At 46.8% G+C, this 25684-nt stretch overlaps 1 protein-coding gene across 2 annotated transcripts in view; it reads right to left on the bottom strand.

The window, feature by feature from the left end:
- The window catches only part of TCP11L1 (t-complex 11 like 1), a 29256-nt gene extending 7920 nt beyond the window's left edge, over nucleotides 1–21336 (bottom strand). Inside the window, exons 1-7 of one of the 2 annotated variants that reach the window (XM_075567367.1) lie at nucleotides 20827–21336; nucleotides 11949–12139; nucleotides 11336–11468; nucleotides 9147–9267; nucleotides 3764–3984; nucleotides 3081–3217; nucleotides 2204–2394 (exon numbers count right to left, since the gene is read on the bottom strand). In XM_075567367.1, the coding sequence (XP_075423482.1) occupies nucleotides 2204–2394; nucleotides 3081–3217; nucleotides 3764–3984; nucleotides 9147–9267; nucleotides 11336–11468; nucleotides 11949–12105 (960 nt within the window). In that variant the 5' untranslated portion in view covers nucleotides 12106–12139; nucleotides 20827–21336. Of the gene's footprint in view, nucleotides 1–2203; nucleotides 2395–3080; nucleotides 3218–3763; nucleotides 3985–9146; nucleotides 9268–11335; nucleotides 11469–11948; nucleotides 12140–20186; nucleotides 20326–20826 lie in introns of those variants that run through there. The other variant, XM_075567366.1, reaches the window with a different exon arrangement.
- Between the last annotated feature and the right edge of the window lie 4348 nt (nucleotides 21337–25684).

Here is a 25684-nt window from a genome sequence, read left to right as displayed (position 1 = left end):
ACCGTTGTAAAGTGAGTCCCATGTTAATCAGCTGTGGTAAGCGTCGGATAAGGCAGGGGTTCGCAAACTTTTCCGGATGTGCCTCAAGCATGCTGTCTGTCCCCCCCCTTACCATGGCTTTGGCATCAAATGACGCAGCGGGGTCATGTGATGTCACATTGCCATGATGACGCGTCGCTGGGAGCCAAGGTAAGGGAATATACAGAGGCCTCGCGCAGTCCCACGGAATTTAATTTAAATGCCTTGGGGGAGAGCATGGGACCCTCTGTAACCCCCGCACCCCCCCTGGAAAATCTAATGCCCCCCCCCTTTTGCGCACCTCAGCGATAAGGCATTCTGGTGTCGGAAAACGGCCCCACAGGATTGCATTGCGACGCGTCGTAAAGTGACGCAACGGATAACGAGGACCTTCTGTAGTGTCATGTCTAATATTACCTTATTACAACCCTCTAGTCCCCCAACGTTACAGTCTGTAGCACATGTTACATCCAGTCCTCCAGCCCTACAAGACTCAGCTGACGGAATATCTTCATTTTAAGGACACTGGTGAATATGATTGACATCCCCGTGTCACATCTCTTCATGACCTTGGGCAAGTCACTATCTCTTCATGAGATGATGGAATGGAATGGTAAACGTATGCCTGTAACGATCTGTGTACAGCACTGTGTATACTGTCAGTGCTATGAGAAACCATTATCTGGACAATGCTTCCCACACAGACGTTGTTCCTCTATTGTAATAGACAGAGAAGGTCTACCCGCTCAAACCGTGTTAGTTACAGTTAGGTGCACTGAAGCAGGGGGCTCAACTCCTGTCCCCAAGCCCCCCCAGCAAATCAGGTTTTCAGGATATCCCAGCTTCAGTCAAAAACTGAGCCTCTGATTGAGCCACCTGTGCTGAAGCTGGGATATCCTGAAAACCTGACCTGTTTGGGGGGCTTGAGGACTGCACTTGAGACCACCTGCACAGGGAATAATATAAATGGCAAAAAGAGAGACAGAATTCCCTTCAAAGAAAGGGAATAGAAAGCCCCAACTGCGCACACTCTCTACCTGCGGGCGCTCGCTACCTGCACACTCTCTACCTGCGCACGCGCTCTCTACCTGCGCACGCGCTCTCTACCTGCGCACGCGCTCTCTGCCTGCGCACGCGCTCTCTGCCTGCGCGCACCCTCTGCCTGCGCGCACCCTCTGCCTGCGCGCACCCTCTGCCTGCGCGCACCCTCTGCCTGCGCGCACCCTCTACCTGCGCGCACCCTCTACCTGCGCGCGCCCTCTACCTGCGCGCGCCCTCTACCTGCGCGCACCCTCTACCTGCGCGCACCCTCTACCTGCGCGCACTCTCTACCTGCGCGCACCCTCTACCTGCGCGCGCCCTCTACCTGCGCGCGCTCTCTACCTGCGCGCACTCTCTACCTAGTGTAGTACCAAGAGTTAATAAGATGACCCAGAGAACTGCACCTTTCTGTTTACAGGTTCTGCACTGTCCAATGTGAGAGACAATGGGGGAGTGTATAGAGTAATCCCCAAATAAGCGGTGTAGGTGGTTAAATGGGAGAAGAATGCATAAAATGCACCTTTAAATCTGTGCTAATTGCAATGGTTAAAATACTGGGGGCAGTGCAAAAAGACACAAAATACAGATATGTTAAAAGGCTATTGTAGCACTGCTTGATCGTTCGGATTGGGGTACAGTTAGTACCAATATTGGATAGTAACCCAGTGTGCAGGCATCTCCGGGAGAGAGGGAGACTGTGCTTTACTACACAGGCCTGGAAGCCCTTAAGAACCAATATATATGCTGGTTAGCACATTAATGATTTGCGTGGTGGATATATGCAGCAGTGATAGGCACCGAGGGATTTCTGGGGGGCTTCCGACACCTTAGGGACGGGTAAGAAGTGGCAGCTGTAAATATTGTGACACTATTGTTTTCTGTGCAGGTGTTTGGAAGGGCACCTATATAATACTGCTTTGAAGGGCACCTATATAATAATACTGCATCAAACAGCCACAGATTAGGTTTATAGATTAACCCATACTGTAAAACATGATCAGAGATTTCCTTTCCCACTCATAATGTTGTCCCATTCAGCTGCCGCACCCATGTGTTCCGACCTGAACCACACCAACAAAGTGATTACATTGTGTCTACACATCGATGCTCGTGTAGTTCGGCGAGCAGGGAGAAGAACACATACTTCAGGGAACGGTCTGCGTCCGTGATCCCATGTCAGCAGCTTCATGTACGCCTGATTCAGCACAGACGCTGGGCACAGTGAACCGCTAGCAGCGCCAGCTTCTTCGTCAGGAGGTGCACCATCCTTAGATCTACGAGTCATTAGGTCGTCCGCCGCTTCTTGTAGCCACGTTGTGACAAATTCAAGACAGTCTACGGGAGAGATTTTGTTGTTGTTGTTTTTGCACAGAACACTTTCATTTCCGGCATGCAAACAGGAACGGCAAATGTGTACTAAGAAATAGGTTTCTTCAAGGAGAATCTGGACCGGAAACAATATGCTATATGAATATGGACCTACAGAGGTATCTACCAACCATCGTAGTCACGCACTGCCATCCACCGAACGTAATCCTTCACCTGCTGTCTCTGTGAGTCTCCCAACACAACCAAGTAGATCAACTATCCCCCCTCGTCTGCTAGTAATTCTGGCAGCTTCTACTTTTTGAAGGAATTTTATAACCAATTATACACACACAATTGTTTTAAATCTTATCCTTGTTAATCTGAGATATGAAAATACTGGGTTTTTTTCCCCCCCTCTAATGTGTTTTAATTCAGTCCCTGGGTGATATTATACATGAAAATAGAGTCCAACTTTTTTTAGCGTAAAAAGTGTTTTCCAACCAGGAATTTAAAAAAACAAATGGCTGACAGCAATTTTCTTGAGCCAGTAGTTGAATGTAGGGGCGATTGTCAAATATGCATGTCAATATAATTGCAATGGATGTGTTTCAGTGACCACATGTAATTGTAATACAGAAGGATATTAGAGCACCATATATTAAATATAATTCAAGCATATCACTGAATAACCAGCAAGGAAACAGAATTCATACTTGGCTGCTTCTCAAAAAAGTCTTGGAACTTCTTTCTTTCATACTCCACCGACTGCTCCATCAGGTGTGGACGAATGCTGCTCACTGCAAAGTTGGCCATGTCCAACTTCATCAGGTCAAGGACAGAGAAGATCGCTCTGCAGGACAAGAAGGGCAGAGGTCATTATCTCATCTAGATCTCAGCTCATGGGCGAGAGAAAAAATATATGAGGTTGTAAGACCAGAAGAATAATGACATGTCCTTTTAGATACACCAGACAAGACTTCAAAAGCTTTACCCTTGGATAAAAGAATCCCAGTGCTATGTATGTTGGCAACAAAGGAGGGAGAACGAGTAGGTAGTCTGATACCTTTTATTCGACCAACTAATATTTGATATGTTACAAGCGTTCCAACCTGTCAGAGTTCTTCATCAGTTATATCTATGCATTTATACCTGAAGAAGGACCTTGAGAGGTTGGAAAGCTTGTAACATATCAACTTGGTCCAATAAGAGGTATCACACAACCTCCTCCCTCTCCCTCCTTTGTTATTTTACCACTACGACCAATACAGAACTTTGAACTGTCACATGTGTTTAGTATATTTGCCTTATCTTAGCAATGCACTTCAGATCTCTCTAGCAGTGAAGAGATTAATATTGTTATTGAAAATTGGCATTGTTATGAATATCCCTCCCATACCTGAACAAGGGAATGGGTTCTTTTATATCCCTGAGCTTTTTGACCTCCTCATCCCGAGCTGGCGCACACAGGGTCCCCATCATCCCGATGGTGAACTCTGCCAGCTTGGGAATATTCAGCACGCCATTCTGTGCTTCCTGCTTGATGAGGTCCAAGTCTAGAACGTCACTGATCTGATTCCTTAACCTGGTGTGACCAGGCAGCAGGAAGGAAAACAGAGCCTAAAAGACAGACATAAAGAAATGCGCCTGTCACGGGGAGCGTTTTATTTATTTATAAAAATGTGTTACCAGGAAGTAATACGTTCACAGTTACCTCTCGTTGTCACGTATGTCCTGGGCACGGAGTTATGATAACAGTACAAGGTTACATTAAATGAACAGGGTTATACATTATATTTAAAGACATTTAATGAACAGTTAAAGATAATATATGTTATAGGCGCATGTAACAGTTACAGACCAGATTAAAATGTGAGACAGCTTTAGTCTTGAAAGAACTTAGACTGGTGGCGGCTGTGAGAGTCTCCGGGAGACTGTTCCAGGTGTGAGGTGCACGGTAAGAGAAGGAGGAGCGGCCGGATACTTTGTTGAACCTTGGGACCATGAACAGTCTTTTGGCGTCAGATCTCAGATGATACGTGCTGCATGTGGTAGGGGTGAGGAGCTTGTTCAGATAGGCGGGTAGCTTGCCCAGAAAGGATTTGAAGGCAAGACAGGAAAGATAAACTTTGTGCCTAGACTCAAGTGATGGTCAATCTAGTTCTTTGAGCATTTCGCAGTGATGTGTGTGTTAGTTGCATTGGAGAACAAAGCGGCATATTAATTGTAGAAAGTGTCCAGTTTGTTAAGGTGGGTTTGGGGTGCCGAGCTATATACCATGTCCCCATTGTCTATAATTGGCATTAGCATATGCTGTGCGATACGCTTTCTGACCAACAGGCTTAGGGAGGGTTTGTTCCTGTAAAGTACACCTAGTTTGGCTTAAGTTTTGGATGTCAGGGTATCAATGTGCATCCCGAATGTTAAGTGGGAGTCAAACCATATGCCCAGGTATTTAAAACTAGTAACAGGAGTTAGGGTGGTATTAGCGTTGGTTCTAATCTGTAGCTCAGTCATTGGTAGCTTTAGAAATTTAGCCTTGGTCCCAAATACCATTGTTACAGTCTTGTCAGTGATTAAAAACAGTTTGTTTTGGGAAATCCAGTTTTCAAGTCTTGAAAAATCAGACTGACGTATGTGTTCAAGGTCAGTGAGGCTATGGCTGTGTGCATATAGGATTGTGTCATCTGCATACATGTGTATTGAAGCTTCCTTACAAGCTGTAGGTAGTTCAATAATGAACACTGAGAAGATTAGGGGCCGCAAAACTGAGCCTTGCGAGACCCCACAGGTGACATCATGCAAGGGGTTGGAGTTAGAACCCGAGATAGACACATGTTGGGATCTACCTGATAGGTAGTTTAAAGCATGTTCCCCTATTCCAGAGCACTGGAGCTTATTTAACAAGATAATATGATCAGCACTATCAAAAGCCTTTGCAAAATCTAGGAATATTGCACTAGTGAGTTGTCCCAGTTCCATTCCACACTGAATCTCACTGCAAACTTTTAGAAGGGTAGTTACTGTGGAGTGGTTTGGGGCAAAAGCTAGGTTAGGCCTTGGCCACGTTTACCGCTTGCTGGCGGAAGCGTGCTGAGGCGCGCTCCCGCTCAGCACTGAGCCCCTACAGTCGCAATTAGAGCGGCTTTAGTAGGGGCTCACCTGCGCTTCCGCACGCATGCGGAAGCGCAGGTCTTAGGGGAATTTAAAATTCCCCCGCTTGCCGGCGCGACAGGCCGGTCAAGTGAGTGGTTCGCCCAATGAGGGCGAACCAGCTCCGTGATGTCACTGGCCCGCCCCCGGCCAGAGACGCGCCCGCCCCCTGATGGCCCGCTGACAGCGCGTGCGGTAAGCAACTGTAAGGCCAGGGAAAGCACTCGCTTTCCCTGCGCCTCAGTACGCCAGCAGGGAGCATGGACGAGGGCTTAGAGTTGGCTAAAGAAATGTGTCTTGGTATAGTAATCGCTTAATTGGGAGTGGACACATTTTTCCATGACTCTGGATGGTATTGGGAGAAGAGAGATTGGTCTGCAGTTGGAGACAGTGTTATTGTCCCCACATTTGTAGACTGGGACAACTCTGGCAGTTTTCCAGGCCTGTGGGATATGGCCTGCAGACAGGATAGAGTTGATTAGGGAGACAAGCGGTTTGGCAATGGCCGGGGCACCAAGTCGTAGGAACTTAGATTGCAGAGGGTCAGATCCACATTGGCTGCTTAGTTTTAATTTGTGGAGTTCTTGTGTAATCTCCTCTTCAGATACCGGGACAAATTGATTCTCCCAGATTAAGCTTCATGTTCGTAGTTCGGGTTACGCTTTGATAATAGGGAAGTAGCACACCCCACAAAGTATTAATTGAATGTATTTGTTATGTCAGTGGGATTTCTCAGAGTAATATCCTCCTTTTTGCTATTAGATGGTTGCTGATGGCTAGAAGGCTGTAATATATTGTTGATAACTTTCCAGAGGTTAGATAGATTTTATGTATTTTGGTGACGATTGTCAGAGTAATATTGTGCTTTTGCGTGTCTTGTTTGCCTTCTGCATGTATTCCGCAGGCACCTATAGTTATTAAGATCCTTGGTAGTGCCAGTTACTTGATATCTTTTCCACAAGAATTCCCTAAAAGGGTAAAGCGCAATAAGGTCGGTTGTAACCCACAGTACTCTTATTCTGCGTAGTGGAGCATGGGTATCACAGAGTTTTAAGAACTCTGTTAGGAAATAATGAAACGCAGAATCGGGGTCGGGTATCAAGTTGATTCTGAACCACGGGCAGTTGGTAAGATCAGCCAGAAACTGCTGCGGGTTTAAGTTTCTCAATGTTCTAGTGAGGAGAACTTTAGGCCTTGATATGGTTGGTCTAATTGTCCTTACACAATACACTATTGCAGGGGTGAGCAAATTTTTTTTGCTGCCCCCCCTCCCCTGCCTGCTCCCCTCCTTGCTGCCCCCCCCCTTACCGCGTGCAGCCTCAAATGACGCCGCAGGGTCGTGTGACGTCACGTCACATGACCCGGAACGTCATTTGACGCCGCATTACCATGGCAACCGTGACATTACATGACCCCACAGCGTCATTTGATGCCGCGTTGCCATGGTCACGTGTCGTGAAGCCGGCTGAACCTTGGTAAGTAGAGGTTGCAGAGGCCTCGCGCGGTCCCCCGGCATTTAATTTACTGTAAGAGTCTTGGGGAAGAGCGCAGGACCTCTGCAACCGCCCGCGCCCCCAGTTTGCGCACCACTGCACTATTGCATCGTCACTGAAAATGTCCGGAAGGATGCCAGAGGATTGGATTGTGCTGGGACTAGAGGATAGAATCCAGTCTAGCAAGGAATGGTTGTGAGATTTCAGGTCTGTCCGTGTGCGTTGGGAAATTAGTTGGGTTGGGTTTAGGGACTTGAGCTGTGTCTGGATTTTGTGGTTTTTAGGGTCGAGCCAATTGAGGTTGAAATCCCCAAGAACTAACAGCTCACTCTTCTCATTCAGAGAGCAAATTGAGTTAAGAAACTGAGTGATATCAGTAAGGGATTGTAGTGGGGCTTTAGGGGGGCGTTCGATGCCAGCAATAAGAACGGGCTTGGAGAAAGGGAAGCACGTTTGCCAATTAGGATTTCAAAAGAGGGTGAGCTTGGGGGGCAATTCAGCAGCGTAAATTGTAAGGTGTCTTCAATATAAAGTAACACCCCTCCTCCTCTCTTTGACCTATCTATCGTAGAAATGGAGTATCCCTGAATGGCGATAGTTGCATCGGGGTTTTAGGAGAATGAGAGAATGATGACTTTAGGTTTATGCATAAGGCAAAATGCCCATAGTTCATCCAGTTTGAGCAGCAGGCTCTGGATATTTATATGGGCGACAGATAGGTAGCCCTTTTTGGAATTTGAAAGGGGTATTCTCAGGGGTATGGGACAGAGTTGAGAAGGGAGGGCCTGGGTTAAGTTCAATAGCCCCTGCTAAAGCGAGTAACAGTATAAACAGAAATGTGAGTCATTGTTTGCAGGCTGTAAGTTTGTGCTGTTTCCCATTAGAATGTGTGGTGGTTGGTGTACAGGCGTGGGATAATTATGTGGTCAAATGAGCTCACGGTTTGCTGCCTTGTGATGTCCTAGTATAGATGAATTTGCAGTAGGATCCAGTCTGCAGTGCAGCTACTAACTACACATTCGCTTGAAGAGTCTCACTTTAATATGCACACTCTTAAGATGCTACGTTACACCCCGCTAGGCTTCCCTTGACTGCTTTCAAATTTACACATCTAAGCAGTGACACGACGTCCCCCCAATAAATCTGCTTGTTACAGGCTGGACAATTAACAGATAACGTAATTAACAATCAAGCTTACTAACCCTAACATACCAGAGATCAACAAATACATTCAGGGTGGGATGATTCTTGTATAAGGTACGCATCCATACAGCCTTCGCCCACGCAGAGGCGTGCGCTTCCGTGACGTCACCCGTGTGAAGCGGGTGCGTTTTCTGGACATGGTAGACACGACGGGCTATGTGTGCGATCAATGCCTTAAGGCAGTGTGATCACCCCTCCGCGCGGTCTTCGGCAGCATGGACAACGCCTAAAGGGGGTTACAGGTGATTCAGTGGGTTAAATCTGTATAATGGTTAGAGTGCTGGCCTTGGGATACACAAGATGCCACCCCAGTGGTGGCTGCATCAAAGCTCTAAAGTACAATCGTGAAGCTGTTTGAAATTAAAAGGTGCTGTATACATGCATCATATTTTAATGTACATATATAGCATGGTGCATCTAAGATTTTCAGTGGTTCAACTATTTTCCTTTTTTTGTATTAACTCAGCTGTTTTTATTGATAAATATTTCCTTGCTTAGCTGCTGTGCATGCACATGTTCTGCACACAGCAGCATGCGCTGTAAGGAAAGCCATTTATCAGCGAATAACTCGTGTCCATCTAGTAAAATATTTTATAAAATAAGCATTGCCATTTTGTTTCTATTTTAGGCAAAGAAATAAATCCCACGTCAGTCCTGGAACATGCAATTGATGCAAGGAATGTGGGGGGGGGGGGGGGATACGTGTGCATTTCATAAGTAACTTCAATACTTCGTCCTCTAATACTGCTCCAAAGACCCCCCTTAGAACCGGCCTCAAACCCACACATTGAAACAGAGATACGGCTTAAAATGGACTTGTGCCATTGGGGATGTCTGATGGATTTCTCCTGCCCAGCATCCTTCACTGCTGTGCACACAGTATGATGGATGTTATTGCTGGAGATATAGTAATAAGAAATAGGCGAATCTTACCTCTTTAATTTCTCCCAGCAGTATAATGGCATGGTCATACACAGGAGGCACTTCCCCGAACTGAGCTTCTAAGCAATCCCAGAATGCTTTGTGCACAATCTCCCGGACCCTTTTCTCCAGGCTGTGGGCAAATACGACAATATTAAACCCGCACAGCTCCGGAAGTAAATATAAAATACACAATACACACAGTACTGATTTAATTCAAATGATATCAATCCGGTATTCAAAATGACGGACTGCGCCAACATTTATTTCAAACAACTGTGTGTCATATGTAGGAAGTGTACATACCTACGATGCACATTTGATAAAGGATTGTGCTACTTTTAGCATTAAAATTGACACAAAGTAAAAATTCTAATATGACCTCAGTACACAGTGTGTTACATAGTTACACAGTGTGTTACATAGTTACATAGTATATGAGGTTGAAAGTTCAACCTATGCTAAATTTAGACAACAGATACCTATCCGATATCTATACTTACTTATTGATCCAGAGGAAGCAAGCAAACAAACAATCTCAGTGTCATATCATCCTATGATATCTCATAAGGGGAAAAATAAATTCCTTCCCGACTCCAAAATATGCAATCGGATTAATCCCTGGATCCACGTCCTTCCCATGTTTACTTATTTGGTATCTCCCTGTATACTTTCTAAAAAGATGTTGAAGAGTGTTATCTTAATTCAGAAGAAATGGCCATTAAGGGGGTGATTAAAACTACATTGTATGTGCTTATCAAGTCACTGTGGTCATATGTATATAGTTTAACTACTACGTTTTGACACTGGTTTCCATCAGGAAAACTTTAACAAGTATCTTCCTCTGTTCTGCAACCTGCTCAGACATTAGAATGTGTCTGATCTGAATGACAGCGACGCCATTATATCCATACAAGGTCACTTTGTGATGTGTAAGTACCGCCCGCAGGCTGGCACCAGCGTCACAAACCACGAAACTGGAGACACCCGTTTCAAGGTAAGAATTCCTAGGAGAAATGCAGGTCTCTCGCATATCAATGGCCTGCAGTGATCTTCCAGAGCTGAGCAAATCATGTCCAATGTATGTTATGGTGAAAACCCTTGTTGGACAGATGTTACATCAGTGATGCCCAATCTTTTAAACTGGTCCCTCCAAAAGCAACTGTTTAGCCTACAAAATCACATTTACACCAATACGGCTTTCCCATTGTGGTATAGACTGTAGTTCATGGATTGTATGTATGTAAGTGTGTATGTATGAATGTCTTTATTTATATAGCGCCATTAATGTACATAGCGCTTCACAGCAGCAATACACGTGACAATCATATAACTAATAAATAATACAAATATACAAATAACACATAAAGGGGAGAAGTGCGTCAGACATAAAAGTAACATTTAGGAAAAGGAGTCCCTGCTCCGAAGAGCTTACAATCTAATTGTTGGGTTATTGAGAAAAGGAAACTGCATTATTTCAATTTGTCACCCCCTCTCTCCTCTTTCTATGTCCCCTTTTTCTTTACAATTTTCATTGCAGTGTGTATGTATATATATATATATATATATATATATATATATATATATATATATATATATCTATCACATTGAGCCCCATTCTCTGTGGGGAAGAGAGTGTGCTGTCTCTGGAGCCGTGCTGTGTTGCCATCATCCCAGATCCGCCCCCTAGAAGTGAGACGCTAGGACCTATTGACATTGGGACGCACCTTCAGAAGATCACGTGGTGCTGAAGAACAGCTGAGTTACTACCCAAGCGCCTGCCAGCAGCGGTCGCGCTGACTAAATGGGTGGAGAATCCCAACAGAGGAAGAACGATCTACAAATCCATACAACCTTTAAAGCCACTGCTTTGTAATCTTGGATGCTTGTGAGCACATTTCTATCATTCTTTATGTTTAGTAAAAAGATTTTTTTGCACCGTGAGGTGTGCGCTTTCTTTTCTTTTTCTATTTTTTTTCTTAAGTTATGCCTAAATGGCTGCTGGATCTAAAAGAAAGCACGCTAGCCTGGACTAACAGGAAATGCAATCAGACTGTGCCAACTAGCAGGGGAGGCAGGTACAGCTAACTAACTAAGAAATGAAGGGGGAAAGTTAAATTTATTGCAATCTTACACTGAGGAATGCTGGCAGCCTCAGAACAGAGAAAATATGCAATCTGGTTCGAGGACAAAGATCCTACCTGTCCTCAGGGAGCTCCACAGGTTTGATTTGAAAACCTCCGTTGACCACAATCTCATGAGCCAACGCCATATTAGTCACTCCTTTGGCTGCTTCCATCACTTCCTCTACTGACACAAACCGAGGGGGGCTTGCTGTAACATACAAGTAATGTCAATGACCAACGTGCAGAAAAAAATAGTAGTGGTACTGTATGTCCCATGTATGGGAGAAGAGGACAGATGGATATATTTCTTTGTTACTAACTTTTTTCATTTCTGTTATACCCACTTACAAGCTTCACAGTGCAGAACCAGCAGCCAACCTCACACTGATGAGACCCGAAAGGTCGAAACAACTCTCCGTGAGTAGGGTTACTGGCTCTGCACTTCTTTAACCCAGGCTGTGCTGAAAAGCTGTATAATACGGCAGCCAGAAGCAAAAGGTGACACAATGTGCCCATTTGCATGTCATTACCCAGAACCCCTGGCTGCAAAGGAAGCAGTGTGTGCTAAGAGATAATGGGGAAAGACAGATTTGCAGACCCTAAGGTCTGAGAGGAGACCATACACCCAACCAAACTAGTGCAATAATAGAATAAAAAGGGTAAGACCGAGACAAACAGCTGTGCTCACACTGGGGCGTGTTCCCTCGGTGAGGGCTCGGGGTATTTTGCCGAATCCTCTTCCGAACAGATTCCTCCGAGATTGCCGAGATGTCTCCATGACTGACTCTGTGGGGGACACTGGACTCTCCCTCTTGGGGGTGCGGCTTATCGGGATCCAGCGGCATCGTCTTATGTATCCGTCTATTCCACGCAGAAAAACTAAAGAGCAGTTTGTGGTTAGCAGAGTTTCGGGGGTCCCTCCCCCCGCGATCCCTGTCCCCAGACAACTAAAGTGTTTGTATTAATGACACCAAAAAACCCTCAGGGGTCTAACCAATGGAACAGGAATTTGTAGAAAGATAACGTCAACTTCTTTAACATCATTGGAAGTGACCGACTGGGGCGTTTGCAGCTGAAATTCCCCATTGACTTTAATGGGGAGTCATGGCAGAAGACGCCCCGATATAGAATAAGCCCTCAAATCGTACAGCAGTTTAATTCATTTTTGGCTGGAAAATAGGTTGCACACATCAGAAATCAGCAAAAGAGCTTGTCACATACATAATAAACAGGGGCACAGCGCTCTGAAACATCTCCTCTTCATCGGAATATGGTTGGTTGCAAAAGATGCAATAAGCACACAGTGCAGCTCAACAGGGCTGCAACTCATGTAATGTTATATTCATTTGGCACTATGTGAAACCACCTGCGGACTTCCTGTTACCTCAGGAAAACTCTGGAGTTCCACGTGATTCCCTGAGGCCAACAGAAGCGTCTCTGTGATGCTGGCAGGGACTGCAAAGCACCTCTGACACCCTCTACAACTCACTATGCCGCTTTGTCCTCCAATGCAACTACAACACACATCACTGAGAAATGCTCAAAGAACTGGATTGGTCATCACTTGAGTCTAGGCGCAAAGTTCACCTTTCCTGTCTTGCCTTTAAATTCTTTATGGGCAAGCTACCCAGCTATCTGAACAAGCCCCTCACCCCTATCACATGTAGCACTTATCATCTGAGATCAGACTCCAAAAGACTGTTCATGGTCCCAAAGTTCAGCAAAGTTTCCGGCCGCTCCTCCTTCTCTTACCGTGCACCTCCCAACTGGAACAGTCTACCGGAGACTCTCACAGCAACCACCAGTCTAAGTTCTTTCAAAACTAAAGCGGTCTCACATTTTAATCTGGTCTGTAACTGTTACATACACCTGTAATATATATTATCTCTAACTGTGCATGCAATGTCTTGTATATAATGTATAACGCTGCTCACTAAATGTAACCATGTATTATTTGTCATCATAACTCTGTGCCAAGGACATACATGAAAACGAGAGGCAACGCTCAATGTATTACTTCCTGGGAACACATTTTATAAATAAATAAGGGTCCCTTTGTTAGGTCACTGGGGCGTTGACAGCCATATAAAGGGGCAGGACTCACGTGAGCCAAACCAAAGGACCAAAAAGTGCCAAATATATTCTCTCTGGGTTTGCCCGAAAACCTTGAAGTTACTCAGAATTTTGTGGTCTATTGGTGCAGACCCATAATCAGAAAGGTGGTGGGACCTGATAAACTCTTCTGCTGTTCCCTTAATAACCCCACCCAAAGTAGCCCCCACACCGGTCCTTATACCTCTGCCTACCGGTAACACTAACTGGGAGAGTCCAAACAGGTAGCTGCTTCCAGGGACGAGGAAACACAGAAATGAGACCGATGTTACAAAAATAGAATGAATGTTATTCTGGAATTCCCTTCTTATTCTTCTGAAAATAAATGTTCACATTAACAGTGCAATGACAAATCAATAACTAACGCACTTCCATTACAGGCCCGTGTATCAGTCCAGTTTAAGTGTAATAAATATATATGTCTTTCCCGTGATCAATTTCCCCTACAGAGTGTCCTGTCCATTCTGCAATTATAACACATACAATTGTATGTTTCCTCCGGCCAGGACTTGGGTTTTAGAATTGCCAGCTGCTGGTGTTCTGACTTTGTTAACTGCTACCAGTATACATAGTGCTGGCTGCAGTCCAACGTGGCTGAGTAAGGCCCGGGCAGTACTCGGAGGCTGATTAGTGGTTTTCCCCTTAGAGTTGACTCCCTGGGATAGCTGGTCGGTGATGTTTTGTACTGTGCAGCACACAGCGACAGCAGGATACTTCCTGCTTCAGACACCGGTCACCTGTCTTTAGTCTCTAATAAATATTCTTAATTGAATTTAACTCTGTGTGCCTGTGGTCTGATTAAAAATGTTTGTCACTTATACTAGATGGAAACTAGACAGCGTTTGTGCGCCCTTTGTGAATATGTGTCCTTATACCGATCTATACCCCTTGTTGTCCAGCTCTCCATCTATATATCTACCGGTGTCTCCATCTCTCTCTCTCTCTTTCTTTCAATATCTCTCTATTTGTTTATCTATCTCAGTATCTCGATCTCTCTCTTACTCAATCATTCGCTCACTCGTCCTTTCAACCTTCACTCACGTTCTTTCTCCCCTTGCCCTTGTTCCCTGGCACACACGCTATCTTTCCTTTTATTTGACTTTGATGATTTTTCTTTATCTTACTTCCTTTTTCTCTTTGTTTCCACTATCCGATGCCCTGTCCCTTCTGTCTCCTAACAGTCTCTCGCTCTCTCCTGTCTCCACCAGTCACGCCCTTATTTTTAAAAGTCCGTAGCATTCTACAAGTGCCCGGGCAGCGGTGGCAGGACCTGACTGGTCACATGACCGCTGGCGGGACCTGACTGGTCACAGCAGATGCTAATGCCAATTATTGACTATGGAGACATAGTATATGGCTCGGCACCTCAAACCCACCTTAGCAAACTTGACACCCTCTACAATTCAATTTGTTGTTTTGTTCTCCAATGCAACTATAACACACATCACTGATAAATGCTCAAAGAACTAGATTGGTCATCACTCGAGTCTAGGCGCAAAGTTCACCTTTCCTGTCTTGCCTTTAAATTCTTTATGGGCAAGCTACCCAGCTACCTGAACAAGCTCCTCACCCCTACCACATGCAGCACTCATCACCTGAGCTCAGACTCCAAAAGACTGTTCATGGTCCCAAGGCTCAACAAAGTATCCGGCCGTTCCTCCTTCTCTTACCGTGCACCCCAAAACTGGAACAACCTACCAGAGACTCTCACATCCACCACCAGTTTAAGTTCTTTCAAATCTAAGGCTGTCTCACATTTTTATCTGGTCTGTAACTGTTTCATACACCCATAATGTATATTTTCTTTAACTGTTTCCTGAAACCAGGGTCACGAATGATGTATGAATAGTTCCAGTAAGCTTAACTCATGTCTTCCCTCTTCCAAAGCACAAACAAGTCCTATTTCTCTTTCTTAATTTTATTGAGGGAAAATCACAGGGAGATAGGTGCTTGTAGATGTAGTGTAGGTAGAGAGTGCTTCTCTGTCTGAAGTGCAGTGTATCAAGGATAAAGCAGTGTAAAACAGAAAGGCCTTGCTGGGGCAAATAGCAGGTTGGTACTCACTCAGAGTCCAGGGTGAAAAGGAAGTGAGGAGCAAGGGTCACACTAGAAGGGAAGTGAGACTATACTAACTGTCAGCAAGGACAGGGGGGTACGAATAGCCCACTCTCAGCTAGGAGAATAGGAGATGCAGGCAACCAACACAGGCTGTGTAAACAACATGTAACAATAATGTTGCCTTTTCACATGCAGCTAGCTGCTGGGACAGGGAAAATAGCAGGCAGCTGAACTAGGGAGATATGAATCCCATGAGCTGCAAAGGGAGACCGAGAATATGGAATCTGGTTCCAGGACAAACTGTGCACGCAATGTCTTGTATATAATGTATACCCTGTTCATTTATGTAACTGTATTTGTCACCATGTATTATTTGTCTTAACTCTGTGCCCAGGACATACTTGTAAACGAGAGGTAACTCTCAACGTATTACTTCCTGGTAAAATATTTTAGAAATAAATAAATAACATGACCGCTGGCAGGACCTGACTGATCACATGACCGCTGGGAGGACCTGATTGGTCACATGACCGCTGGCAGGACCTGACTGGTCACATGACCGCTGGCATACCGTAAGTGTAGCATGTGGCTTTTCCTTTGGGGCATTACAGAAGCATCATGTGACCACACTTGAGTTAACCCCGAAGGGGAGAGTTTTATGACATCTTCTAGACACTGTGACCTGTTTCACCTCTAGGATGACACATTGACACCTCACTGTATGACTGGCATTAAATTGATTCCCATACTGTGCTGCTTAGAACGCCGGTTCTAGAGTCTCTACTCCAGGGGCGGCCAACTCCAGTCCTCAAGCCACCAACAGGTCAGGTTTTCAGGATATCCCTGCTTCAGCATAGGCCCTTGAGGACCGGAGTTGGCCACCCCTGTTCTAGACCCTGGGTATAAAATAAAGACCCAGAAACTAAAGTCATCGACAATAAGCATTCAATAAGGCCAGTACCATGATGCAGCCAAATAAGGAATCCTTCATGTCGATCAGAGAGAGAGACAGCCTTTGTAGTGGTTCAGTGTCAGCTCCTTGTGACAAGTCACTTTACCTCCCTGTGCTTCAGCTATCAAAAATGAGATTGTAAGCTCCTTGGAACAGGGGCTCATTTTGCCAGAAAATTCTATGTACAGCGCTGTGTATACTGTAAGCATTATGCAGGAACAACATAGTATTAGGAATAATTGGAATAGCCCCCGAGGCGGCTGAGAATTACCCCGTGGGGATTACGTGATGTGCACCTCAGGCTCCGGACTGGCTGAGACACGAAGATGTCCTCCTAGAAGGACAGAACAGCGCTCACTCCAATAACTTCCACATGCAGAACACACCCACTCGCGGCACAGCCAATGCACGAAAGCAATTGTCCGCCAAACCCCTTCCCACAGAGTCCCGACCGCTCCTTCCTAATTTAGCAAGCCCGCCATTTTGTTTTCTCGCTACATATTTCGGACAGACGGGCTCTCCGGAGCCGAATCTTGCTATTTATAGCTGCAGAGACCCGTTAAGTATCTCGAGAACAAGGGGCTCCCCCGAGTCAAAAATGGAGCACAGCAGCTGCAGTAGGAAAAGCGCAAGAGCTTTGCAAATCCCAACGGAAAAGCTCGGCTGTGAAAATAATCAATATCACTGAATATTCAATGGTTTTTAGCCCTTTGAAGTAACACACAGCATACTTTTGTTTTGAGGAGTGGGTTTTTGTACCATAAGGCAGGGGAGCTCAACTCCAACCCCCCGCCCACCCAACAGGCCAGGTTTTCAGGATATCCCGGCTTCAGCACAGGTGGCGCAATCACTCCCTGCTTCAGCACAGGTCCCTCAATCAGTCCCTCAGCCTTCAACTGAGCCTCTGGTTGAGCCACTTGCTGAAGCTGGGATATCCTGAAAACCTGACCTGTTTGGGGGGGGAGGTGTTTGAGGACGCTGCTATAAAGGCATAGAATACATATTGTTAAACTGCTTTTTTTACAAGGTTCCAGCTGTTTTTGATAGTTTGTTAGTATTTGCGCTTCGGGGGGGGGGGGGGGGGGAATATGTTTTATACCATGAGAAACAAGGGATTTCTTCACCTCAGGGGGGCTCAACTCCTGTCCTCAATACCCCCCAACAGGACAGGTTTTCAGGATATCCAGGCTTCAGCACAGGTGGCTCCATCAAAGGCTCAGTCTTTGACTGAGCCTCTGATGGGGTCACTTGTGCTGAAGCAGGGACTGATTGAGTCGCTGTGCTGAAGCAGGGATAATCCTTAACACCTGACCTGTTGGGGGGAGGGGGGGCGTCTTAAGGATTGGAGTTGAGCTTATCGAATAATGGTTTTGTTCCTGGATAACACAAATAGTGAAAACGTAGTAATATGGCCATTAGGACCAACTGCCCCAAAGACCAAACGCGCTTCCACTTTATCTATTTGTTACCAGAGGAGTAGAAAGACTGTGACCTGCTCAAGTTCAAACACAATGAAGTATAACACGCTGTTTTCCTGTCACGATATCACAAGCAGAAGACAGAACAAAAGAAGTTTGAAGAATATAACATATACAGAATGTGTCAATGAAGCACCCTGAAAGCACTTAGCAATTTAACAGCTTCTATGATTATTATTTTTTTTTTTTTTTTTTTTTTTTTTTTAATGGTGATTTTTTTTTAGCTTTTTAAATTTAGGATTAAATGCAAAAATATACCACACGCAGCTTTTGCTAAGCGCTGGTTAGGGGCTTGTAGTTGACGGAGGGAAGAATGCATTCATTTCCCAGCGGTAGTGAGTAGAGCAGCTATCCGGAAACCACCATGTCAGCCATCTTTAATATGCCCGAGAAAAAGTTCCCCCCCCCCATTAAAAGTTTTCCAAAACAGAAACGTATTGACCAATTTCATGGTGCGTCGTGTGACCAGTGAATGCTATTTTGTCACCCACAATGTGAACGTGGATTCGCTACTTTCTCCAGTGATGCTTTCCTTTCTCGTTAGTGTAATGACCCTCCGCGGGTATATCCGTGTCGGATGTGCCCTCTGCCAGCACAGACCCTCCTGCCTCTGGCACATGGAAACAGTCGCAGCTTCCAAGCCAGTGACACCTTTTGACCGATCAGGTGTATTTCATCGCGGTGTGTAGCCGTCACTCACCTCGCCCCAGGGACATCTCGCCGACGGCCGTTTTGCCGTCAAGGTAAGCCTTACCCCCTACCCTAAAACCCCCTAATCTTAACTCCTACACTAAAAACCTTATTCTAATCCCCTAAAAACCTTAACCCCTTACCCTAATATCTTCATCCCCCTACCCTAAAACCCCCTAATCTTAACCCCTTCCCCTACCCTAAATCCCTTATTCTAAACCCCTTCCCTAACCGCTAAAACCCCTTAAGTAAATGTACCGTATTGGCGAAACGGCGAGCGGCTGAGTGTCCGGCGGCGGCGCGGCTGCGCTGAAGGGTCCCTCGGCGGCAGCATGATGGCTGCGACCACATGTCCGATTCCGCCTTTTAACCCTTTGGGTGGACGGAGCTACGGACTCGTTTTCTGGCGCCCCAGGGGCCCCCGTGTTTTTATAGGGGAGCTGGCGCTGTGACGGGAAGCGGAGAACCCAGGTACGGCGCCGTCACGATGGCGAGTGGCAATCAAAGGGTTAAGGAGGCTGCGTAACGTGCAACGTACTATATGCAGAGCTCATATTACCAATACAATGTGTATTGGGGGGGGGGGTATCTGTATATAACACACACCTCGCTCAAACCAGCGGATCAGCCATTCATCTCCCAGCTGGTTTAATTAGCTGCTGGTTCCGCGCTGGTTTTAATATGTAAAGGGCAAAGCAAACCTGTACAGCACCCACCAAACAGACACCGTTACAAGCTTCATTAGATTGTAAGCTCTTCGGGGCAGGGACTCCTTTTCCTAAATGTCACTTTTATGCCTGGAGCGCTTCTCCCCGTTATGTGTTATTTGTATTATTTGTGATTTATATGATTCCCCCGTGTATTACTGCTGTGAAGCGCCATGTACATTAATGGCGCTATATAAAAGATATACATACAGTTAGAGGGTATGCTAACCCGGAGGGGTTTAATTACTATGCTACAGCAAAAGGTTAAAATACTAATTGAGGCTATATACATATATATTTATATTTATTTTTTACATAGTTACATAGTAGATGAGGTTGAAAAAAGACGTACGTCCATCAAGTTCAACCTCTGCTAAATTTAGATGACAGATACTTTATCCTGTATCTATACTTACTTATTGATCCAGAGGAAGGCAAACAAAACCCTCAGTGTCATATCATCCAATGATATCTCATATGGGGGAAAATAAATTCCTTCCTGACTCCAAGAATTGGCAATCAGATTACTCCCTGGATCAACATCCTTCCCATGTTTACTTATTTGGTATATCACTGTATACCTTTCCTTTCTAAAAAGATGTACAACCTTTTTTTGAACAAATCTATTGTATCTGCCATCACAGTCTCCATGGGTAATGAATCCCACACTGTAACTGCCCTTACTGTAAAGAACCCTTTCCTGTGTTGCTGGTGAAATCCCTTTTTCTCCAACCTAATCCATCCGAGTTTTGTACCTTTGCCTCTGGTACCCAGAGGGTTATAATATTAAATTAGTACCAGAGAGCCTTGTTTTGTGAATGACACTCGGTGTAAGGGGAGCGCTCTGCGCGGGCAGCGTCGGGAAATCCACACTATATCTCTACATGCTTTTCATTTGTGATTCGGGGCACAAACAGGGGCGGACTTACCTTTTTGCAGCCTGTAGGCTCAGGGGTGGTCCTCCTCCGCAGCGTACGACATCACGTGTCACATGACTGCGCGTTATCATGGCGGCATGTGACGCCGCGATGACTTGGAGGGGGCCCGCTCCGGATAAGGTAAGGCACACACACACACACACACATATTGCTGCTCTAGACTAGGTGGTGCGCAGTTTCTGCGCTGCGCCCCCCTGCTTGCCAGCCCCAGCACCCCCTCCCCCCTTTCCTGTGAGCCGGCGTCAAATTACGCCATGCGTCACGGGATGTCAAGTGACCCCGCAGCGTCATTTGACGTGCGTTACCATGGCGACGGGTTACGTCACGACACCGCGTTGCCATGGAGACGCGTCCAGAAGCCGGCTGAATCCCGGTAAGTTGCAGAGGCCTCGCGTGGTCCCCCGGCATTTCATTTGAATGCCTTGGGTGTGGGGGGGGGGGGTGAGGAGGGGGGAAGCGCTAGGCTTCTGCTACCTCTGCCCCCCTCCCCCCCCCCCCCCCAAATCCTGCGCCCCCCAGTTTGCGCTATAGTCCCCTCAGCCTTAAAGGGGAATCCGCCACTGGGCACCAGAGATTTTTACTTCTGCAGAGAACCAGCACGAATAGCATCACAAAGGGGAAAATAACTCACCCAGTCCCCGCAGTGTCAGGAGACGCGGCTCTAGCAGCTGAAACAGCGGCTGCTCAGGCCAAAAGTGCCCCTTAAACCCGACAGACTGGGGCAGGGACACAGGGTCACCGGGTCACGCTGCGGTTCCTGCAGCCACAGACAAGGCAGGGGAACCAAACCCCACTTCTAAATGGATTTTCAAAGCAAGGAGACGGGAAGCTGCGCTGCGAGTCCGAGGCGCTGTGTGACAGCCCGGGCAGGGGCAGGGGCAGGGGCAGGGGCTGCAGGCTGTAGTTACGGAAGCTGCGCTGCGAGTCCGAGCCGCTGAGTGACAGCCCGGGCAGGGGCAGGGGCTGCAGGCTGTAGTTACGGAAGCTGCGCTGCGAGTCCGAGCCGCTGAGTGACAGCCCGGGCAGGGGCAGGGGCAGGGGCAGGGGCAGGGGCTGCAGGCTGTATTTACGGAAGCTGTGCTGCAGAGGCATGCAGGAAAATGTAGTTGGACGGGAGGTTGGCTGCGGGGGAAGGATGACAAAGGCTTTCTTACAGGCTAACGGCTGCAATGAGTCAGCGCCCTGAAATGTAAGCCGCTTTCTGACTGGGTCCTGCACACACCGCCCCATTGGCTACTTTCTATGCCTTTTGGATTGGCTGTTATTCTATGGCTTGTCCTGTGATAGCCAGTACAGCCAACCTCACGTTGGTGAGACCCAAAAGGTGGTAAAAGCTGTCTGTGAGCAGGGTTACTGGCTCTGCACTTCTGTAACCCCGGCTGTGCTGGATAGCTGTGTAATGCGGCCGGCATAAACTTATAGGGGGACATAAACAAAAGGTGACACTGAGTGCTCATTTGCATGCCATTTCCCAGAATCCCTGGCTGCAGTGGAAGCGCTGCATGCTAAGAGATAATGGGGAAAGCCGGGCTGCAGACCTGTCAGACACGTGAATGGGCTCACACGTGGTACGATTATGTGCTCTGATATGGTGAAGGGTGTGTGGCACTTATTTTTAACCCACCATACATCTTATGTCCGACTGTCCCGTGTGTGTGTGTGTGCTCCTATGTCTGACTGTCCCATGTGTGTGCGCTCCTATGTATGACTGTCCCATGTGTGTGCGCTCCTATGTCTGACTGTCCCATGTGTGTGCGCTCCTATGTATGACTGTCCCATGTGTGTGCGCTCCTATGTATGACTGTCCCGTGTGTGCTCCTATGTATGACTGTCCCATGTGTGTGCGCTCCTATGTATGACTGTCCCATGTGTATACGCTCCTATGTATGACTGTCCCGTGTGTGCTCCTATGTATGACTGTCCATGTGTGTGCTCCTATGTATGACTGTCCCATGTGTGTGTGCTCCTATGTATGACTGTCCATGTGTGTGTGCTCTTATGTATGACTGTCCCTGTGTCTGTGTGCTCCTATGTCTGACTGTCCCATGTGTGCGCTCCTAAGTCTGACTGTCCCGTGTGTGTGTTCCTATGTCTGACTGTCCCATGTGTGTGCGCTCCTATGTGTGACTGTCCCATGTGTGTGCGCTCCTATGTGTGACTGTCCCATGTGTGTGTGCTCCTATGTCTGACTGTCCCATGTGTGTGCGCTCCTATGTGTGACTGTCCCATGTGTGTGCGCTCCTATGTGTGACTGTCCCATGTGTGTGCTCCTATGTATGACTGTCCCATGTGTATGTGCTCCTATGTATGACTGTCCCATGTGTGTGTGCTCCTATGTTTGACTGTCCCATGTGTATGTGCTCCTATGTATGACTGTCCCATGTGTGTGCGCTCCTATGTATGACTGTCCCATGTGTGTGCGCTCCTATGTATGACTGTCCCGTGTGTGCTCCTATGTATGACTGTCCATGTGTGTGCTCCTATGTATGACTGTCCATGTGTGTGCTCCTATGTATGACTGTCCATGTGTGTGTGCTCTTATGTATGACTGTCCCTGTGTCTGTGTGCTCCTATGTCTGACTGTCCCATGTGTACGCACCTAAGTCTGACTGTCCCGTGTGTGTGTTCCTATGTCTGACTGTCCCATGTGTGTGCGCTCCTATGTGTGACTGTCCCATGTGTGTGCGCTCCTATGTGTGACTGTCCCATGTGTGTGTGCTCCTATGTCTGACTGTCCCATGTGTGTGCGCTCCTATGTGTGACTGTCCCATGTGTGACTGTCCCATGTGTGTGCTCCTATGTATGACTGTCCATGTGTGTGCTCCTATGTATGACTGTCCCATGTGTGTGTGCTCCTATGTATGACTGTCCATGTGTGTGTGCTCTTATGTATGACTGTCCCTGTGTCTGTGTGCTCCTATGTCTGACTGTCCCATGTGTGCGCTCCTAAGTCTGACTGTCCCGTGTGTGTGTTCCTATGTCTGACTGTCCCATGTGTGTGCGCTCCTATGTGTGACTGTCCCATGTGTGTGCGCTCCTATGTGTGACTGTCCCATGTGTGTGTGCTTCTATGTCTGACTGTCCCATGTGTGTGCGCTCCTATGTGTGACTGTCCCATGTGTGTGCGCTCCTATGTGTGACTATCCCATGTGTGTGCTCCTATGTATGACTGTCCCATGTGTATGTGCTCCTATGTATGACTGTCCCATGTGTGTGTGCTCCTATGTTTGACTGTCCCATGTGTATGTGCTCCTATGTATGACTGTCCCATGTGTGTGCGCTCCTATGTATGACTGTCCCATGTGTGTGTGCTCCTATGTATGACTGTCCATGTGTGTGCTCCTATGTATGACTGTCCATGTGTGTGCTCCTATGTATGACTGTCCATGTGTGTGTGCTCTTATGTATGACTGTCCCTGTGTCTGTGTGCTCCTATGTCTGACTGTCCCATGTGTACGCTCCTAAGTCTGACTGTCCCGTGTGTGTGTTCCTATGTCTGACTGTCCCATGTGTGTGCGCTCCTATGTGTGACTGTCCCATGTGTGTGCGCTCCTATGTGTGACTGTCCCATGTGTGTGTGCTCCTATGTCTGACTGTCCCATGTGTGTGCGCTCCTATGTGTGACTGTCCCATGTGTGACTGTCCCATGTGTGTGCTCCTATGTATGACTGTCCCATGTGTATGTGCTCCTATGTATGACTGTCCCATGTGTGTGTGCTCCTATGTATGACTGTCCCATGTGTGTGTGCTCCTATGTATGACTGTCCCATGTGTGTGTGCTCCTATGTTTGACTGTCCCATGTGTGTGCGCTCCTATGTTTGACTGTTCCATGTGTATGTGCTCCTATGTATGACTGTCCCATGTGTGTGTGCTCCTATGTATGACTGTCCCATATGTGTGTGCTCCTATGTATGACTGTGCCATGTGTGCTCGTGTGTGTGTTTCTATGTATGACTGTCCCGTGTGTGCGCGCTCCTATGTATGACAGTCCCGTGTGTGCTCCTATGTATGACTGTCCATGTGTGTGCTCCTATGTATGACTGTCCATGTGTGTGCTCCTATGTATGACTGTCCCGTGTGTGCTCCTATGTCTGACTGTCCCATGTGTGTGTGTTCCTATGTCTGACTGTCCCATGTGTGTGCGCTCCTATGTGTGACTGTCCCATGTGTGTGCGCTCCTATGTGTGACTGTCCCATGTGTGTGCTCCTATGTCTGACTGTCCCATGTGTGTGCGCTCCTATGTGTGACTGTCCCATGTGTGTGTGCTCCTATGTATGACTGTCCCATGTGTGTGTGCTCCTATGTATGACTGTCCCATGTGTGCTCGTTTGTGTGTTTCTATGTATGACTGTCAGTCTGTGTGTTCCTATGTCTGACTGTCCCGTGTGTGCGCGCTCCTATGTATGACTGTCCGTGTGTGTGTGTGTTCCTATGTATGACTGTCTGTGTGTCTGCTCGGGTGTGTTTCTATGTATGACTGTCCGTGTCCGTTTGTGCTCCTATGTATGACTGTCCAGCCATCTGTGTGTTCCTATGTGTGACAGTCCATGTGTGTGCTCCTATGTATGTCTGTTCGTGTACATGTGTCTGTCTGCTCCTATGAATGACTGTCCGTGTGTGTTTCTATGAATGACTGCACGTCTGTGTGTTCCTATGAATGACTGTCCGTGTCTGTGTTCCTCTGAATGACTGTCTGTGTCTGTGTTCCTATGAATGACTGTCCGTGTGTGTGTTCCTATGAATGACTGTCCGTGTGTGTGTTCCTATGAATGACTGTCCGTGTGTGTGTTCCTATGAATGACTGTCCGTGTGTGTGTGTTCCTATGAATGACTGCACGTGTGTGTGTTCCTATGAATGACTGTCCGTGTGTGTTCCTATGAATGACTGTCCGTGTGTGTGTTCCTATGAATGACTGTCCGTGTGTGTGTTCCTATGAATGACTGTCCGTGTGTGTGTGTTCCTATGAATGACTGCACGTGTGTGTGTTCCTATGAATGACTGTCCGTGTGTGTTCCTATGAATGACTGTCCATGTGTGTGTTCCTATGAATGACTGTCCGTGTGTGTGTTCCTATGAATGACTGTCCGTGTGTGTGTTCCTATGAATGACTGTCCGTGTGTGTGTTCCTATGAATGACTGTCCGTGTGTGTGTTCCTATGAATGACTGTCCGTGTGTGTGTTCCTATGAATGACTGTCCGTGTGTGTCCCTATGAATGACTGTCCGTGTGTGTGTTCCTATGAATGACTGTCCGTGTGTGTGTTCCTATGAATGACTGTCCGTGTGTGTGTTCCTATGAATGACTGTCCGTGTGTGTTCCTATGAATGACTGTCCGTGTGTGTGTTCCTATGAATGACTGTTCGTGTGTGTGTTCCTATGAATGACTGTCCATGTGTGTGTTCCTATGAATGATTGTCCGTGTGTGTTCCTATGAATGATTGTCCGTGTGTGTATGTGTGCTCCTATGTATGACTGTCCTTGTTTGT

Source organism: Ascaphus truei, chromosome 12 (genome assembly GCF_040206685.1).
Source record: "Ascaphus truei isolate aAscTru1 chromosome 12, aAscTru1.hap1, whole genome shotgun sequence".
In the NCBI taxonomy this organism is placed as follows: domain Eukaryota; kingdom Metazoa; phylum Chordata; class Amphibia; order Anura; family Ascaphidae; genus Ascaphus; species Ascaphus truei.
Note: the sequence above shows the minus strand (reverse complement) of the source record. Positions and strands in the feature narration are given on the sequence as shown.